A 20039-nucleotide genomic window follows, 5' to 3' on the forward strand; every position below is an offset into this window, starting at 1 on the left:
CAGAAACATATTTAATTAAAAAACATCGAATAAATTGATTTCTATTACACTTTTAAAATAAATTACTGTCATTTCAAAACAGGAATTGTAAAGAGAATTGTCCTCTCTACATCTACTGTTTTTATTTTTCACATCTTATCAAACATGGTGTTAAAAATATATTTATTTTGTTTTATTTATTAAAAGTATAATAATTTTTTTAGTTTAATTTATATATAATCTCTTTGTATTTAGATTAAAATAATAATTCTCAAAATAAAATGATCATCAATACAAACCTAGTTTTTTTTTTATGTTCATATTTTTCTTTGTTTGATTTTTCTTTATTTGATTTGGATTGCTCAACACATGTGACATCATTTCAACAGTTAATCTTAACAAAATTATAAAATAAAATAAAATAGGCATGCTTATATACTCCGTGAAAGAAAAAGAAGCCGCATTCACTAATTTCAAACCCTTCTTTTTTTCATAATTTGTCACAAATCCAAGCATATAATGTAACAACTACAATAAGATTTGGCATTTAACAAAAACATATAATATAAATTAATTAACATCAAATATGAGTAAACAAAATCAAGAACTTACTACAAGAATTATTACTGTGGGTACGTACTGAGATCTGTGTGTTTTACAATACCATTACATATCACCATCATGATCATCCAATCCATCCAACAACTCCTTCGCATTTTTCTCCCTGACAATTATTTCATGATGGAGTCCATTGTTGGTTACGAAAAACTTCGATCGGTAAACCAGCCACACCTGCTCCTGAATCAAGTTCTCCTTGTCCGAGTTGTTCTTGTGCCAATAAACAATATTCTGAGGATCATCGAGCCAGCTCTCGTTCACTCTTGAATTCGAAATCGAATCATGCAACTTTGAGACCTGTTGTATTGTTATAAGAACTTTCCCAGATCCAACCCCATAATTCTTAGCACTCATAATCACCAACGTTTTCAGTTTTTTTGGCCGGTGAGCTATCACTCTCCAGTAAAATGTTAGTTATTAAACTTATTTATCAAGATTAGTATTGAAGAGTTGCATCTATTAGTATTAAAGAGTCATAACTATTAGTATTGAAGAGTTGCATCTATTAGTATTAAAGAGTCATAACTATTAGTATTGAAGAGTTGCATCTATTAGTATTAAAGAGTCATAACTATTAGTATTGAAGAGTTACATGTATTAGTATTGAAGAGTCACAACTATTAATGTCTATATATTGTATGAATCTCATAATGAAAAAGGGTGAGAGTACCATTTTCATATGTATTGTATTCTACCAAATTAGAGAGTGTGCAACCTAAATCCTTTTCAATTCTATTCTCTATTTCTGCCAAATTTCCAACAAAATTGGTATCAGAGCCCGAGAGACAACATGACTTCCAACAACAACTATTCCCAATTTCATATGCCCCGCCTTACCAAACAAAACTATGATTTATGGTGCATCCAATACAAAGCACTACTTAGATCACAAGAGTTATGGGAGCTGGTTGAAGATGGTTATACTGAACCAAGAGAAGACGCTGTGATGAGCAATGCAGAGAGACAAGCACTGAGAGAATCAAGAAAGAAAGACAACAAGGCGTTATTCACAATTTATCAAGGGCTTGATGAAGCAACCCTTGAGATGGTGGCACCAGCAAAGACATCAAAGGAAGCATGGGAAATGCTAAGTAAAACTTATAGTGGAGTTGAAAAAACAAAAAGAGTTCGGCTACAATCTCAGAGAGGAGATTTTGAGAAGCTGAACAAAGAAGGCAATGAGACAATCTCAAATTACTTTACAAAAGTAATCACTTTGGTTCACCAGATGAGAAGGAATGGTGAAAATATTGATGATGTTCGTGTGATGGAGAAAATTTTGAGATCACTGGATTCAAAGTTTGACCATGTGGTTGTAGCAATTGAAGAATCAAAAGATTTAGAAGAATTGACAGTAGAAGAGTTAATGGGATCACTGCAAGCCCATGAGCAGAAAATTGACAGAAGAGGAGAAGGAAGAACACTTGAACATGCTTTGCAAACACAGCTAACTTTGAAGAATTCAAATGAATCCAACAGAGGAGCATTCCAGAGAGGCAGATTTTTGCATAGAAGAGGAAGAGGAGGAAGATCATATAGAAATCAAGAATTTCATGGTGCACGAAATCAGAATTTCAATGGCAGAGGCAGAGGCAGATTCAGAGGAAGAAGTCGTGGAGGATACTCAAACTGGAGACATAACAATGCAGGCGTGCAATGTTATAATTGCAAGGAATATGGTCATTTCGCCTCTGACTGTTCACAATACAGATTTGAAGACAAAGTTGTTAATTTTGCTGAGAAGGTAAGTGATTCAGAAGAACCTGCACTGCTGCTGGCATGTGGAAAATTTGATGATAGCAGATCTAGTACCTGGTATCTAGACACCGGAGCATCAAATCATATGTGTGGCATGAAGGAAGCATTTGCAGATATTGATGAGAGTTACAAAGGAAAAATCACTTTTGGAGATCTTTCTCAGATACCTGTTGAAGGAAGAGGCCGAATTCTTATACAACTCAAGAATGGTGAGCAGAAATTCATAACAGAAGTATTTTATGTTCCAGACATGAAGAGTAACATCTTAAGTCTGGGACAATTTCTGGAGCAAGATTTTGAAGTGCAGATGAAGAATAAGAACTTGAAGATTTTTGATGAAACTGGAGCTTTAATTGCCTCAGTCAAGATGACCAAAAATAGGATGTTTCCTCTTGACTTAAATGTGTGTATGTCAAACTGTTTCAAGGTAGAAAGTTCAAATCTGACGAACTTGTGGCATTTGCGTTATGGACATCTGAATTGTGGATCATTAATGATGATGGAGAAACACAGGATGGTTCTGGGAATACCACAGCTCGAACACACAAACGATTTGTGTGAAGTGTGTGTGATGGGAAAGCAGCACCGAAAATCCTTCCCAAAGAAGAGTTCTAGAGCATCTCAGCCTCTGGAATTGGTGTATTCAGATGTGTGTGGGCCAATTACACCTACAACAATAGGGGGAAACAGGTATTTCCTTACATTCACTGATGATTTTAGTGGAAAAACATGGGTATATGTGTTGAAAGAAAAAAAAGAAGTGCTGAGCAAGTTTAAGGAATTTAAAAATCTAGTAGAAAAGCAAAGTGAATGCAAGCTGAAAAATCTGAGAACTGATAGGGGAGGAGAGTATGTGTCTCATGCTTTTGATTATTATTGTAAAGAGAATGGTATAGCACATCAGCTCACAATGCCACAGACTCCACAACAGAATGGAGTATCGGAGAGGAAAAATAGGACTATTATGAACATGGTTAGATGTATGTTAAAAGAAAAGAATTGTCCTAAAGAGTTTTGGGGAGATGCAGTTGTGTGTGCTGTGTATTTGTTGAACAGATTTACAACAAAGAGGTTGCATATGCTTACACCAGAAGAAGCCTGGAGCATGAAGAAACCGAGAGTTGATCACTTAAGGATTTTTGGCAGCATAGCTTATGCCAAAATTCAAGATGAAAAACGAACCAAGCTTGAAGATAAAAGTCAGAAATGCATACTGCTAGGATATGGAGAAAATTCGTATGGTTACAAATTGTTCAATCCAGTAACAAAAAAGGTGATCATGTCAAGAGATGTGAGATTTGATGAAGAGCAAGAATGGAACTGGAGTACTGAGGAACAGTTGCAGAAATTGGTTGTAGAAGAAGAACAAATGCAGAATGATGAAGAAGAAATCATAATCAATCCAGCCCCATCAACTAGCAGCCCTGCTAGTCCTTCAAGTCCAGCAAGAAAAACAAAGAGCATACAAGAAATCTATGACGCAACAGAGAGAATGAACCTTGATGATGTCAACATGTTGTGTTTGTTTTCAGGAAATGATCCCATAACATTTGAAGAAGCATATCAGGAAGACAAGTGGAAGAAAGCAATGAAGGAGGAGATCAATTCCATTCAGAAGAACAATACATGGGAACTGACAACACTTCCTGAAGGTCACAATGCAATCGGAGTAAAATGGATCTTCAAGACAAAGAAGAATGCTGAAGGAGAAATTGAAAAACATAAAGCCAGATTAGTTGCAAAAGGGTACAAGCAACAATATGGAGTAGATTATGAAGATGTTTTTGCTCCAGTAGCAAGAATTGAAACTGTGAGATTGGTGATTTCATTGGCTGCTCAGAAACAATGGAAGATATTTCAGATGGACGTAAAATCAGCATTCTTGAATGGCAATCTTGAAGAGGAAGTATATGTTGAGCAACCAGCTGGCTTTGTAGTAAAAGGAGAAGAAGAAAAGGTGTGCAGATTGAAGAAAGCCCTTTACGGACTCAAACAAGCACCAAGAGCATGGAACTCAAGAATTGATGGCTATCTTTCTCAGAAGGGGTTTACAAAATGCCCGTATGAACATGCATTATATGTGAAGAAAAACTTGCATGGTAGAATAATGTTTGTTTGTTTATACGTGGATGATATTCTGTTCACAGGGGATGATCCTACAATGATTCAAGATTTCAAGCAATCCATGGTAAAGGAATTTGAGATGACAGACTTAGGTCTTCTAGCATATTTTCTGGGATTAGAAGTGAAGCAATGCAGTAATGGAATTTTCGTTTCTCAAGCCAAGTATGCAACAGAAGTGTTAAAGAAATTTGCTATGGAAGATTGTGATCCAGCAGACAATCCAGTTGAGTATGGAACGAGGTTAACTAAAGAAGGAGAAGGAGATTTAGTTAATCCTACATATTACAAAAGTATTGTGGGGTGTTTGCGTTATCTAACTTGTACCAGACCAGACATTCTGTTTGGAGTTGGTTTAGTTAGCAGATACATGGAGAGACCAAGGAGTTCACATTTGAAGGCAGCAAAGAGGATCCTTCGGTTTATTAAAGGAACATTAAACTATGGATTATGTTATTCATCATCACAGAATTTCCAAATCACAGGTTATAGTGATAGTGATTGGGCAGGAAGCTTGGAAGACAGGAAAAGCACAACTGGATTCATATTTTTCATGGGAGAAACAGCATTCACATGGACATCCAAGAAACAATCTATTGTTGCATTATCCACATGTGAAGCAGAATACATTGCTGCTGCATCATGTGTGTGTCATGCAATATGGCTAAGGAAATTGATGGAAGATCTGCAACAGAAACAGAGTGAAGCCACAAAAATTTTCGTTGATAACAAGTCTGCTATAGCTCTTGCAAAGAATCCAGTGCATCATGAACGTTCAAAGCATATTGATACTCGATTTCATTTTATTAGAGAGCACATAAAAGAAGGCGATGTGGAGTTAGTTCATGTCAACACTCATGAACAGATTGCTGATATTTTTACAAAGCCATTGAAGACTGAAGTTTTTTGTTATCTGCAGAAGAAGCTTGGAATCGTGAAGATTGATGAAACAAGTTTAAGAGGGGTGAATGTTAGTTATTAAACTTATTTATCAAGATTAGTATTGAAGAGTTGCATCTATTAGTATTAAAGAGTCATAACTATTAGTATTGAAGAGTTGCATCTATTAGTATTAAAGAGTCATAACTATTAGTATTGAAGAGTTACATGTATTAGTATTGAAGAGTCACAACTATTAATGTCTATATATTGTATGAATCTCATAATGAAAAAGGGTGAGAGTACCATTTTCATATGTATTGTATTCTACCAAATTAGAGAGTGTGCAACCTAAATCCTTTTCAATTCTATTCTCTATTTCTGCCAAATTTCCAACATAAAAGTCTATTACCAAAGAACTTTTGATGGTAGCAAGTTTCTCTTCGTCAAAATCATGAGACAGCATAGCTCCCCTGATAGCTGATAACGTTCCAACCTCAAATGCCACGCATGTATCAGTTTGAGAAACATAACCCTCCCATGTGACCGTCATCTTGGTGATGTTTCCATAAACAGGTGGCTCTGAAGCTGGATGGCAGACCTTGACTTCTATAGACTCCAGATTTGCAAACACCTTCATGATAGCAGGGAGGGAAGATAATGGAGTGTGGTGGTGATGTTCTGAGCATGCAAGAAAATGACCATTCCTCGAGAATCTGAGGGTGAGATTGACAATTTTGGAGACAAAGGAAGCCCATTTCTTGCTGACAACGGAGCAACGAATGAGTGTTTTGGGGTCATCTTCCATTTTTGAAAAGATTTTGGTGATCAATTCATCAGGTAAATTCGTGAACTTGTCTGCTAATCTTGCAGACCTTCTCAACGGGAAATCTTGATTTTGGCTTTGTTGGGTTGCTTTTGATCTCTTCATTTCTTTTTTCTTTTTTCTTTGGAGATGAAGTTGCAGAGATTGTAGTTGGTGGGGCTTAAGGTTGACAAGATTTCGATTCCTATGAGAGGGAATTTATGGAAATGGTGAACGGCACGAGATTTTAGTTTCCATCTTAGGTAGACAAGGATTTAGTAGACATCTGCAATTTTTCTAGTTTCCCACCACAACGGTTATGAAGGTTGCTAACTTAAAATTAGGGGTGATTATTTTTTATTTGATTCGGTTTTTATAAAAAAAAATAACCAAATCGAAATTTTAAAAAAAAACAAAAACCGAAACCGGGTTAAACCGACCGGTTTCGGTTCGGTTTTGTTTTTTAGGACAAAAACCGGTTCAAACCGGTTTGGCTCGGTTTTGGCTCGGTTTTTTTTTGTGTTGGCTCGGTGTTTTTTTCGGTTCAGTTCGGTTTGGTTTTTTTGGTTTTTTGCTTATAAAACCGAAACCGAACAGAACTAACCGATTTTTTCAAAATTTTAATTGGTTTTTTTACGGTTCGGTTTTTTCAATTATTTTTTGTCCAGTTTTCTCGGTTTAATTGGTTTTTTAGTTTTTTTGCTCACCACTACTTGAAACCTTTTAGTCAATTTAACATATCAAAATTTTAAAAAAAAAATTCAAAATGTTTTAATTAAAAAAAAAAACAAAAAAACATTGTTTGATTACATTTAACCATCCCAATTCATGATCTCAATCTTAGACAGAGTTAATCGAATGATTAGATCAATTACCTTTTGAATTTTTTTTTTTTAATTTAACTAGTATTGTTTTTGTTTCAAAATATTCAAACTCCATTTCAAATGTGTAAAAATCATTTGAATTTAAAATGTAATTGCTTTATCATTCCAAAAATATTGTAATGGTTTTTTAAGTTAATTGGAGGATCAATTGAGTTAGAACCATTACTTGCTTTTCAAAACTTATCAAAAGCTAAATGAAACACCATTTGTTTAAACTGAAGAACTGGATTGCTCTTCTAGGCATGGCATGTCAAAGAACTTGGGCTCCATTGTAGCTGCATATATGATTTCAGTCTCATATACTCCCAAGAAATTATTGAAAAATGAAAACATATAAGAAATAACACTGAGTGGGTATTATTTTACATTAAAAATGGGAAAAAAAATATGTGTATGTAAAATAAACTTGTGACCTAATAATCTAATGTTTGTGCATCTCCTTGAATACAAAAAGCTCCTTAACAAATTGGTATCAAAATCAATGGTTCATTGAAGGGTGGGCTAGGTTTATATATAAGAAAGAGATTTATTAAATGCACATGTGAATGATAAATGGAAAAAATATATATAAGATAAGATAGATTAATCATCCAATAATCTAGGCTTCTAACCCTTCGGGTTAGAGAAACCTAAACACAAGATTATTCAACAGAAAAAGGTCTACAGAGCTCTTCTGTTCTTTAAGGTGGTGATGAACCATTGAATTCATAATCAAAGATTATGCAATCAACCCTTCAGCCTTGTTTGTCCATGGAGCTCTTCATCTGCCATTTGCACTCTGCAGAGAAATAAAACGTACTTCTCGTCCAAGGTGTGGCTGAACAGATGAAGCAAAGGATGAGCAACAAATATTGGTGAAACTGCTGAGAACAGAACAAAACGACTGAAATCGTGCTGCGCTGTAACCATACTTCTTAAATTGACAAGTATACTGATGCCATCAACATCCACAACTCCATCGCCATAATTGTACAGTGAAAACAACTACAGTTGCTGTCACCCCATCACCCGTTACCCTTACTTGACAACAGGAGACCAAAACCACATGCAAGAGTGGTATTCAACTGTGTTCGAAATTGAGAGGTGGAAAACATCGTTCTTGTTTCACTCTCATCACTCATTTTTCGCCCACATAATGTAGATTGGAATCATCTAAAACACATGAAAATCTGGAGTTGATGAATATCAACAAAGGAAGCTCAAGAACAAATAATCAGAAAAAAACGCTGAGCATTTTTCCCGTGCCTCACAAAATCTGCCAGCAAGTTTCTCTCCCCAAAATTTTGCATCAGTTCATCGACCATATCAGTACATAAAACAGTCCACCAACCACCTGTGCTCTGCAGAGAAAGGGCATCATCTGTTACAAAGAGCGGCAGAGCAAGTAAAGCACAGGATAGCGCAACCAGAACAAGAAGACCAGCATTGCCCACACCACAACCATAATTCTCAAACTGAGAAAAAATATAATTAATCTCATCTCCCACCTTCTCTAGCTTGCCAACAAGAAAACCAGACCCACATGCATGCAAATGCAATATTCAACAGCGGAACCATGCATCTTCATGATAACAAGAATAATTAATTATAGCAATCCTAAATTAGACATACATACAGAGGCTTTCCAAATAAAAGCCTTATGTAATCATAATCCAGTACCAAGACTGATAGGTAATAAAACTAGCCACAGCATTCAAACTCAAACTGAAACTGCGATCTTTAGATATAAATGCAGTCCATAATAAGACTATGCTTATAGATGAACAGTAAATCAACTCTAACACAGACAAGTTAACACCAATATAGAAAGGACCAGAATAAATGGACAAAATAAAAAAGAAACAGAACTTTCCTACAGTAGCATGACTGGAGACAATAAGAACACAGCAAAGAGACTAACCAGAACAAGAAAATCAAAGAACATGATAGGCAAGAAACCAAAGACCTTTTGGTCATTTCCCCATGGATCAATCTTATCACGACATATAGAAAGGAACCAAGCATTACCTCGTAAGAAACTACCACTGATTTTGTTAACTACAAGAGAAACAAAAATACCAGTGAAAACTCGCAGCTGAATGATAGACTTCCTAACACTTATCTACGGCAATTCTAAATGATAGACAATCCATGCCTCTTCTCTAAGACAACAAGCTCATAAGCCAACCCATTCACTCAAGACTCAAATATCAACCAAACTTGCCCAGCCCTTTATTTTTCTATAAAACCCTCGCATCGTGATCCTCCAGACTCCTACATCTTCCAACCATAAATCACCAAGCTCCTTGGCCCTTGAGGCCAAATCAACATATTTTGTTAAGAAAGAAGAAATGTGTTCGATGAGGAGGAACCTTCCATAGCATCAATTTTCTCTCGATACAATATTCTTCATAATGATATTTTTTTTCAATGGAGTGTGGAAATAGAGAGAGGATCAGATTACATAGGGTGTATTGAGATCCTCATATGATAAACTCTATTATGATCAAATTCAAAACAAATGCACATGTTGAAATGGAAAATAAAATTATTTAATATTTTTCCTTTCATATAATATAAATCATTGAATTCAAACTGAGATCCATTTGATTACTTGACATCTAAGTATTTAGAAGAAAAAAAAATTGAAATGTCACAAAAGGCAACATACGTGTCTTTTTCTCCTAGTTCGTATAATTAATAACAATAATAAATAATTAAAGAGGTCAAAGTTCTAGAATTTTGCCAATGAGCATCTATGTAAGTTTGCCTTTGAAACTCATGTCCTCTTTCTTCAAAAAGGTTTCACGTCGAGCTATTTCTTTATAACAAAAGGAAAAAAAAGAGTAATGATTAAAACATAAGAATGAAATTTTAAAGATACTTTCTATATTTAGAGTGCAAATAGTTTTTTAATAACTCATTCAAGAACATGGAAAACCATTTTATAATTCACATGTTAATACATTTTAAATCAAATGGTTTTTCTTAAAAAAAAAAAAAAAAAAGCACTTGCATGCCTGCTTAGGCTTGGGAGAAAAGGTAGAAAGCTTGGTTTTTTCTCTTAATTTAAATCCAATATCCATAATAATAATAATAATAATAATAAATAATAAATAAAATAAATAAATAAATAAGCACATCTATTTTGATATAAAAACAGATCATGATGTGATATAAACAATCTAGTGCACCTAAGTATATATTTACAACTTACAACCATACTTGTAATCAGAAAAATGGAGGTTTGGATCACTCACACACACATATATAGATTTTTGATGATTCTAAATTCATGTTATAGGAAAGAATACTGATCCTATTTTAAAGACACCTAATATATAAATGGATTTGGTCGTGCTATAGCACATGAAAAATGGTTTAGCTCGATATGATACAAGGCCAATTTCAGCATTGGCATTTTATAGAACGTTACCACACCTTAATACTATCATAATTCACAGCCAAAGATGAGGCCAAGCTCCTCTTCATTCCATTCAAATAATGCATTAAGCCATGGGCAAAGTGAACAAATCTCACCTCAATTGTTCTTGGTAATGGTCAACTATTCAAGTTTACTGTCCATTCCAATATTATAAATTTAGGAAGTACTTAGTGACTTGAAAAACAAAGGAAGCTCAACAAAAGAGAAAAAGGAAAACTGGAATAGGTAAAGCCTTTTTCGTGCCTTGTAGGGTTCTAGATGAAGATTCTGTAATCACTTCTTGAACCACAATGGTACTTCAAGCAGCTCATCAATCATCTGCACTCTGCATAGAATGAAATGTTTATGGTTCAAGCAGTTGCAGAACAAATACAGACAAGACAGCCAGATCAAAAGGGCTAACTCTGTCCCATACCATAACCGTAGTTCTCACTATTACAAAGGAAATAATGCGATCAGAATTCACAAGTGATTGTCAATGCCACCACCATGCATCTTGATAACAAGAATTAATATAGTTCAAGATCGCATGGCAGTAGATACTACAAACAGACATATTCTGAATAAAACATGATGTAATCATAATTCAGTATATCAAAACTTTTTAAGTTATCAATAAGCCATAGAATCAAAAACTGAAATTGAAACTAAAACTAAATATTCATATCCAAATGCAACTTGTAATGAACATATGCAGAAAGATCAAAGTAACTGATGGGCAGTTTGTACCAGTCCCAGGAATGAGACAGTAAAACAAGCAGGTTGACACCAACATCAATAAGAACCAGATTGTATGGTCAAAATTAAAACAAAAGGGAACTCACCTCCAATCGTATGATTGGAGATCAAACAAATCCATGCTAACAGAAATACCCTCACATGAACATTAATACATGATAAGCCAGAAAAACTAACTTTTGGCCATATGCCAATCAATCAATCATAGCACAAATACATTAAGAAGAAAACAATTACCTTTGAAAGAACTACCACTGACTTTGCCACCTATGAAAAGAACAAGAATTCAGTGAGAACTCAGAGAGCAAAAGGGTTACAATTGTACTGTAGAAAGGAAACCAAATTAAATAGAGTTAACAAAATATGATCGGATTCAATACATCTGTACAAGACATCGCTGTAAAATCTTAGCATGCATCTCTCCTGATAAAATGAGTTGACAATCAGGAAATATGTTGGATCTATCAAGGTTAAATTACATAATTCATAAAGGGCTGAGGTTATTCATCTTCACTATGACATCTTATGTGGTAATTGTTTCATCTTCTTCAATGGTTAAGTTTTAAACATAGAATATACCAATATATTCTAAGAAGGAAACAGGCAAGCAGAAATGTCAATTGTCAAGGAGCAGTGCAATCAGCTGCATTACTTAACTAGAAAAATGAAGACTAAATTGAACCGCATTCTCAACAACTATCTAACCATTTTGCATTCAACTACAACATTTCCAATTAAACTACTGTATACCTTCACAAATCACACTATCCTATACCCTTGCTAAACATATTTGAACAAAGAGTAAAACAAATCAAAACAAATCAGAGAGCACAATGCCAATATTAATAAAGATGCAAACTAATGTTAAGAAAAAACTAAAAATTCAAGCACCATATACCTTCAAGAAGTTAATTTCCATCTCCTCGTTGTTGCTCATCATTATAATCATAAACACTCAATAACTCCTTCACATCACCTTCTCTAACAACTAGCTCATTGCGCTCCTCCCATGGCCATGGCAATTCTACACGACGAACAGCCCACATAATTTCTCTAAGACAACGATGCTCATCGTTAAGTGGATTCTTAAGCCAATAAGCCACATTCCTCGGGTCATTAAGCCATTTAACCCAACTCTCATAACCCCTCAAACTTGAAACCACATCAGCCAACTTTCCCATCACTTCTTGTCTAACAAAAACCTCCCCTTTTGATCCAGACCCCTGCATCTTCGCACTCGAAACCACCAAGCTCCTCAGCGTTTTCGGGCAATGCTGCAATATCGTATTAACAATGAGAAGATTCATTTCAACCACGCCAGTATTCACAATCTGGGGCCTCAATTTCAGAGGTAAATCTCCGCTTGTGCGAGTCCCAGACAAGAACCCAACTTCGAAAGCAACCGTTATTTCGCAGTTCATATAATCATCGTCATCATTATGACGCAAGAACTTCAACCAGGACATTTCTCCATCTTCAGAAGACGGAGAAGGGCACGGACAGAGATTAAGTTGAAGAAACTTGAGATTTGAAAAAACCCTTATGATACCAGGAACGACCGCTTGTGGGATGTGGTGATGTGAATGGAAGCATGGAAGAGAAGCATAGTCCTCATCAGGATACGATAATCTGAGGGAGATACTGTCAAATTTGGAGATGAGAGAATGCAAGTTCTTGGAAACAGAGGAACAGCGTATGAGAGTTTTGGGGTCTTGCCGGATTTTGGACAGGATTTTAAGGATTAACTCTTCTGGTAGTTTCTTGAACTTGTCTGCCAATCTAGCAGATCTTCTCAGCGTCAAGTCTTGATCTTTATGCTGGGTCTTCTTGGATTTTCCCATTTCTTGAAGAAACTAGGTAGGATAGGAAATTGGATACGGAAGAAAGTCACCATTTTTTGTGGCAGTTGATAGGGCTTTAAAAGGTGTGCGCTGTGGACATCCTTGCTTACACATAAGCATTGTTTGATAGTTGAAGCACGCATGGAACTTGTGACTTCTGTCCAAGTAAATGATGTGTTTAGACTTTAGATACCGTTTTATTATTGACTCTGCATCGAAAACAAACTCGACTCGGACGGGTCGAATTTATATTGAAAACTGGTCTGAATTAAAAAAAAAAAAAACTCACCTGAGAGATTAAAAATCATATGAAATTAATATTTATAACAAAGTAAATTTTTATATATTTTATTTGGTTGATGATAGATGTTGTAAAGTAAAATGAACATCTATAAAAAGATAGAGATAATGTAGTTTTTCTTTTTAATACTCTTGACAATTCACTCTTGTGATCTTTTCACGTTCGGATACTGTCTTGAAATAAAAAGATAGAGATAATGGGATAAAAGTGACATGTCTCACTTTACTTTTCTATAAAAATTCAAATCAAGATTGTCCTGAAAATATATTTGTTTTATGTCTATGTTGCTTTCTTTTCCACCATTCTTTTATATTTTTTTTATATATATTTTGTGGAAGATGGAAATATTCTGGAGGCTTGACAGTGAATCAGGGCTTACATTTGTGAAACCAAAGATGTTGAATCAGCGAATAACCTAAACTCTGCAATTACTTGACAAAATTTCAATGCATTCAAGACAAGCCACTCACAGGTAGCTAAGAGAAACCATGCTTGAAATGGAACAAGGAAGACTCCCGCTCAAGTTGTTTTCGGCAAGATTTCTGCAATGTGCAAGTATAGAATGAACACTATTAAACGATAAAATCAAACAGATCGGAGACATTAGAAACAATTGACATGATGGAACATTACAAGCTTGTAAGATTCGGTGGCAACTGATATGGGAGTGAATCATGAATATTGTTGCCATAGTACGTTTGATTGTAGACAAAAACGGAGATTCTTTACTTTCAAAACAGAAATCACCACTTAAACAGATTGAACAATACTATTATAGATTCGAAGTTTTGCAAGCTACACAATTCCAGAGAAAGTTGAAGAACTCAAAGAAAGCTAGACAGCTACCTGGAAATTGCTTGCTAAGAATTCTGTTGATTTTTCAAAAAAAAAAAAAAAACAAAGAAAGAAAGAGAATTCTGCCGAGTCCATTATGGCCAGCCATTGAATTTCAAGAATCCCTTGATAAACTTCGTTCCAGCTTGATGCAGCTCTGCTACAACAATTTTTTCTCCAAGATCAATGCTACTGCAAATATTCTATCATATGTATTATCTAACGATAATGTTCACCATACAAGGAAAAAAGGAAGAAAACAATTTAAATCAAAATGGGAGATACAAAGTTACAATGACTATACTAGAAGATTTGGAAAAACAAGTTGGTTAAGGAAAAAAAGAGGAGCTAAAATTGGCTCTCTGTGTAGCTATGACTATGAATACATCCAAGTCCTGACCAAAATCATGCAAAGCATGGACGATGAAGCCTAGGCTTCCCGCTTAGGCCGGTTGCGAGTTCGTGTACGTTGAAGCACAGGCTGCAATTCCTCCTCTAAAGAAATGTCAACAATATTGTCATCTGCATTCTCATAGTCCTCGCCATCGTCACTGTCATCATCCTCTTCATCTGCTTCCTTGATTGCTTGAATGATTTCAAGCTTTGCCACAAAATTGCGAGTCAAGAATCGTCCAAGTACAATCTCACTCTCAACACATAAATATTTAAAACAAGCATAATAGGATCATTCTGCACACATTCTAGAGATCTCAAACTGCAGCCACTCTCCCACTAAATAAATTAACCCCGGAAAGAACAAGCAGAAGTGGAGTAAATAAAAAAATTACCCCTTCCCATAAAAGAATACAGCAAAAGATAGACAAAAGAATTGCAAGAAATCCAAGCAACTGGCACCCAATAGCCAAAATGAGCAGGTTATAGCTTTAACATTCAGAAACTCATTTCACTTTGGCCACAATTAGAAACAAGTAATCTGGCACAGCTTGAACATTTTAGACATCTCAAATTGCATAATTTTTTTCCCGGTAAAACCTAAAGCAACTTGAGACTCCAAGATCAGAAATCTAGCCTACAAAATAATATATTAGTCATATACAATCATAATGGTTAAAAAGGATAACACTTTGCAGGCAGCTAGGAAACTGGCTTGTCTAAATTCACCATTTCACATGCTTGTTCACTAAAATCACACGATGAAATCACTTTCCAAGTTACTCAAATCATATCCGTTCAAGAACCAAGATGGAAATCTAAAACACTAAAAACTCACTAAAACATGAAACCAAGACAACCCATTTAGCAAAAGACTAAAAATTGAAGTATTTTGTACCTCCTCAAGATAGTCTTGATCAAGCTTATCAGCAATTCTAATAGAAGTAAAGATAGTGGCAGCAAGGAGAGAAAGAGGGAGCAGGAATGCCAGCACGTAGCTGTTGGCGCTGAGCCCTGCACGTGTCACCACTGTCAAACCTCTCTTCTTCCTCCTCCAAGGGTCATCGGAGATACGAATCGCCGGTGAGGTTGGCAGGTGAAGAGGCTTAAAGAAGGCACGTGGGGGTGTGGTTGAGAGAGGAGAGAAGGGGATTGGGATACTGGCCATGGTTTTTTTGGTAGCAGTGTCGGAGTGGATATATATATATATATATATAAATAAAAAATAACGATTCTAAAAATTTATTTTTTTGGATTTTTTTTCTAAAATCTTGTTTGGAATGATATATGAAAAATGAATTTTGATTTTGAGATATAATTAAAAAAAATTATAAATAATTTAAAATAAAAATGAGTTAGCTTAGAAGCACGTTTAATAAAAAAATAATTGACTTAATGAAATTCTAAAAAAGGTAATATAAATAAAATGTTTAAAATTTTACTATTAATTAAAGCAAATTTTGGATTCGATTTTCTAATGAGCTTATTTAAGTTAAGAGTTATTTACAATGAAATATATTTATATTTTTTTAAGTTAAAAGTAAAATAATGAGCTTATTTAAGTTAAGAGTTATTTATAATGAAATATATTTATATTTTTTTAAGTTAAAAGTAAAAAAAAAATTAATAAATTTGTAAAAGCTATATCAAATATAATCTAATAAGTAAATGACTGGGATTAGGTCATGTTGTTAGCATTTAATTTGTGGTGGTACGTTTTGCATATTATTTATGCATTTAAATATCATAATTATAATTTCAAATAACGAGAAGTATAATTTAATTCATCAAGTGCTAAATTTATTTTTTAAAGGTAACTAATTCGAGTCGCACAAACCTTATGATTACTGAAAACTTATATGGTCGTTAACTTCAGAGGTCGTAGGATTAGTTGAGGTGCACGTAAACTGACCCGGACACCCATGTTAATCAATATATATATATATATATATATATATATATATATATATATATATATATATATATCATTGTTGTTGTAAATATTTTGATATATTGGAAATAAATTAAATTTATGAAAATACATGAAAGAATAATAAATTATTTCCATCATTATAATATCTTGGTTGGGAGAATTGAAATCAAATGTTATAATTTATAGATAAAAATTGGAAACTAAGGATAAAATATAAGAATAAATTGAGCTAATTTCCAAGTAAAAGAAGAAAAAACTATATGAATTTAGGATGATAAAATTAATGGAATTTAATTGATGGGAATTTAATTATTGTTTCTAAACACAAATATCATCATAATTAGCTAGGGAACTCATGTTTTTCATTTATTCACTCAACCATGTTTCACCCTCCAATATTTTATCAATAACATGCAAAAATCTACATAATTATATTGAATATTAAAAAATAAAAAATAAAATTGAATAAATAGACTTAATAATTTTTTAAAATATAATTTTTGTCAATAAAAATAATGATTTTCTGATTAATAATTTATGATAATACAAGGCTGGTCTTCCCTACATGATCAAAGTCAGACTGTGAATTAAGCTATAGGCCGTGCCAATGAGCAAAAACTTTCCTTAGACTCAAGTAAATTGTAGTGTTCTTACCAAAACAGAATTTTAGGCAAATGGAAGGAAAAGCTCTAAATTAAAAAACGTTATCCCCATTAAAATAAAATTAAAAAAAGTCATTGAATCGGTTAGGTTCAAGACCTTGAGCTTAAACAAGGTTGGGGTTTCTAATTAAATTGATGAAGATTTTGACCATCCAAAACTCATGCTAATGTAGTATTGTTATGCAACTTATTTTTTATAAATATATTTTATTTAAAAATATATTAAAATAATTTTTTTCTATTTCTTTTTACATTATCATATTAAAATTATAAAAAAAAAACTACTAATTTTTCAAGATAAATGTACTTTTTAAATAAAAAAAAGATATCATATTTCCAAATAGATATACCAAAATAACCATCTAACTTGCGAATTTAACTCTATTCTAGCATTAAAAATGTGTTTGAAAATGTGATAACGGTTGCGATTTAAAATGTTTTTTATTTATAAATATATTAAAATAATATTTTTTTATTTTTTTAAAAATTATTTTTGAGATTAATAAATCAAAACAATCTAAAAACATAAAAAATATAATTTTAAGCAAAAATAATTCAATTATTTAAAAAACACGGTTTCAAACGCGTTCCCAAACACAACCCATGCATAACAGAAATTATTCATGCACTCGAAATAAAATCTGGGAAAGACAACTTCTAGTTCAACTTTGTCCGCAACATTACCAGCCACAGCTTGATCACCATATCGTGGTTGCAATCCCATTGCTGTTCTTTCTAACTTGCCAACTGGATGACCCGAAACGACACACGATGGTCAATTCCACCAGCATTTACCTTGATAACAAGAATAGTTTTTCTCATAACTAAACTGATATTGCCTACAGTACATACAAACACCTCCAAAACAAAAACACAACGCAATCCTAGTTCAAAGAAGTTCCCCGAGTAATGCACTGGCCACAACATTCAAATCTGAAACCGCTACTGAAATCTTGAGAGGTGAATGCAGTTTATAAGAGGTATATGCAGAAAGATTAATATAATTCATTGCTAGGCTGTATCACAAAGAAGTTGACAGCAATATCGGCAAGGAGCAAGGTTACGTGGGAAAAACAAGAACCAAGAGGAGCTTCCCTCGAACAACGTGATTGGAGATGATAGAACTCCACTCCGATAGCTGGCAACCAGCACAGCTGACTATGGCTTTTGGCCATTCTACCACTGGTTTCCCAACTATGAGAGAGATGATAATTCACAAACAAGGTGGAAGCTGAAGGATTATATTTACTTTATAGCAGGAAAAAAAAACCCTTAAAAGAGGATTAAAAGAAAAAAATCACAGGTTGCATAAATATGAGAACGCGTCTGAGCATCCATTTATCTAGCAATTCCCAACTATGGAAGGAGCAACAATTCACCGACAATTCAAAGCTAAAGGATTATAATTACTCTAGAGCAGGAAAAAACTTCAGAGGATTAAAAGATTAACATGACTGATATATATGAGAAGCCACCTGATAATCCTAGGATGCATGATGCATCTATACTGAATATTCAGTTAAGCCTAGTCCCTAATTTTGGTTTGGTGAGTTATTGAAGATCTTCATGGCATCCACTGCCAGAATCAAAATTGTATTTTTCACAACCATCAGACCAAGGAGCACAACGTCTAGAATGTCATAAAGCACAGCATGAATTCTATGCTTGCGTTAGAGCACAATTAAGAAGAAAATATCAATTATAATTTGACAAAAAATGAACAATAAGATTTATCATTGATAATGGCTATAAAATAAATCCATAAAAGTACGAGACTTTCCATCTTCTCCATTTTCACGCAACAGTCAGTCACATTTGCACAGGTCAAACTACATTCAGCTATATCCATAATAACTATGCAACGATTCAGCATCCAGTTAAAACACTTCCAATTGAAGTCCTATCTAATATTAATACTATGCTATTAACCTCACCAAAAACATATTTGAACACAGAGCTAAGTAGATTGAGAGCTTACTGCCATTACAAATCTCTATATTTTCAATGTCCCATATCATCGTCAACATCAAACGCAACCAGTAACTCTTTCACATCCCTCTCCGTGGCACTCAACATGTCAATGTGCCTGGCTAGCCCTTCCCCGATTTCATTAGTACCATGTGATTCCCATTGCCCAACAAGCCACACCTCCTCTCTAATACAATTCTCATTCTCCGAATCCTTAAGCCAAAAAAGCACATTCTCCGGGTTCATGATCCAACTCTGACACACACTCTTGTGCGAATTCAAATTCGCCAACTCAAACACCTGATCCTTTCTCATAAACAAATTCCCTCTAGATAATCCAGGCCCCTTCACTCTATCTCTCGAAATCGCCATACTACACAACCCATTAAAGAAATGTGCTAACATATCATTAACAGGCCAAAAACTTTCAAGAAAAGGCAAGCATAACAACTTGAAATAACGATGATTCAAATTAAGAACCAATGGGTCATCAAGTCGGGTTGTTTCCCTTGTCAAATACCCGATTTCCAAAGCCACTCGATACGTAACATGGATATCGCCATTACTACCAAGTACACCCTTCATCATCATCATAAAACCACCATCAGATGTCGGTGGGAGTACATGAGGGTCTTGGGGTCATCTTGAAAGTTTGACAAGATTTTGAGGATTAAGTCATCTGGGAGTTTCTTTAATTTGTCTGATAATCTTTCAGATCTTCTTACAGGGATATTAAGGTTGTCGCCTTGCCTGCCCGATTTGGATTTTCCCATTTGCTTGAAGCTGAGAGTACAGAGGTTTCCGGCGGGGCAAATAGGGTTGCCCGGAGGATTTTAGAAATTTTACAAAATCAGATAAGATTAAATTTAAATTTTTTTAGCTTAATATAAATGAAGTTGAT

The 20039-nt window shown here is 34.3% G+C and overlaps 2 protein-coding genes and 1 long non-coding RNA gene across 8 annotated transcripts; 1 reads left to right on the top strand and 2 right to left on the bottom strand.

Annotated features, from left to right (window-relative positions):
* Nucleotides 1–1009: 1009 nt before the first annotated feature.
* On the top strand, nucleotides 1010–5721 carry LOC127905285 (uncharacterized). Its single transcript, XR_008059135.1, has 2 exons — nucleotides 1010–1257; nucleotides 5651–5721. It is a non-coding gene; the product is annotated as an uncharacterized LOC127905285 (long non-coding RNA).
* A 1869-nt stretch (nucleotides 5722–7590) lies between these two features.
* On the bottom strand, nucleotides 7591–13925 carry LOC7496023 (uncharacterized). Of its 6 annotated transcripts, XR_002979137.2 has the most exons (5): nucleotides 13781–13922; nucleotides 12105–13204; nucleotides 11444–11473; nucleotides 10712–10793; nucleotides 7591–8384 (listed from the first exon to the last, which is right to left on the bottom strand). XR_002979137.2 is itself a non-coding variant. In XM_024590691.2 (4 exons), exon 2 carries the CDS (start codon nucleotides 13045–13047, stop codon nucleotides 12115–12117), a length of 933 nt encoding a protein of 310 aa, XP_024446459.2. In that variant the 5' UTR covers nucleotides 13048–13204; nucleotides 13781–13924; the 3' UTR covers nucleotides 7591–8384; nucleotides 11444–11473; nucleotides 12105–12114. The 6 variants fall into 6 exon arrangements, 3 of the variants coding, with proteins under 3 accessions (XP_024446459.2, XP_024446475.2, XP_002297773.4); XM_024590691.2 differs by lacking the exon at nucleotides 10712–10793 and having other exon boundaries at nucleotides 13781–13924; XR_002979144.2 differs by lacking the exon at nucleotides 7591–8384 and having other exon boundaries at nucleotides 10481–10786; nucleotides 11444–11530; nucleotides 13781–13925.
* Nucleotides 13926–14372: 447 nt separating this feature from the next.
* Nucleotides 14373–15756, bottom strand: LOC7496022 (uncharacterized). Its single transcript, XM_024590722.2, has 2 exons — nucleotides 15474–15756; nucleotides 14373–14783 (listed from the first exon to the last, which is right to left on the bottom strand). Exons 1-2 carry the CDS (start codon nucleotides 15741–15743, stop codon nucleotides 14613–14615), a joined length of 441 nt encoding a protein of 146 aa, XP_024446490.1. The 5' UTR covers nucleotides 15744–15756; the 3' UTR covers nucleotides 14373–14612.
* Between the last annotated feature and the right edge of the window lie 4283 nt (nucleotides 15757–20039).

The sequence above is a fragment of the Populus trichocarpa genome, chromosome 1 (genome assembly GCF_000002775.5).
Source record: "Populus trichocarpa isolate Nisqually-1 chromosome 1, P.trichocarpa_v4.1, whole genome shotgun sequence".
Classification (NCBI taxonomy): domain Eukaryota; kingdom Viridiplantae; phylum Streptophyta; class Magnoliopsida; order Malpighiales; family Salicaceae; genus Populus; species Populus trichocarpa.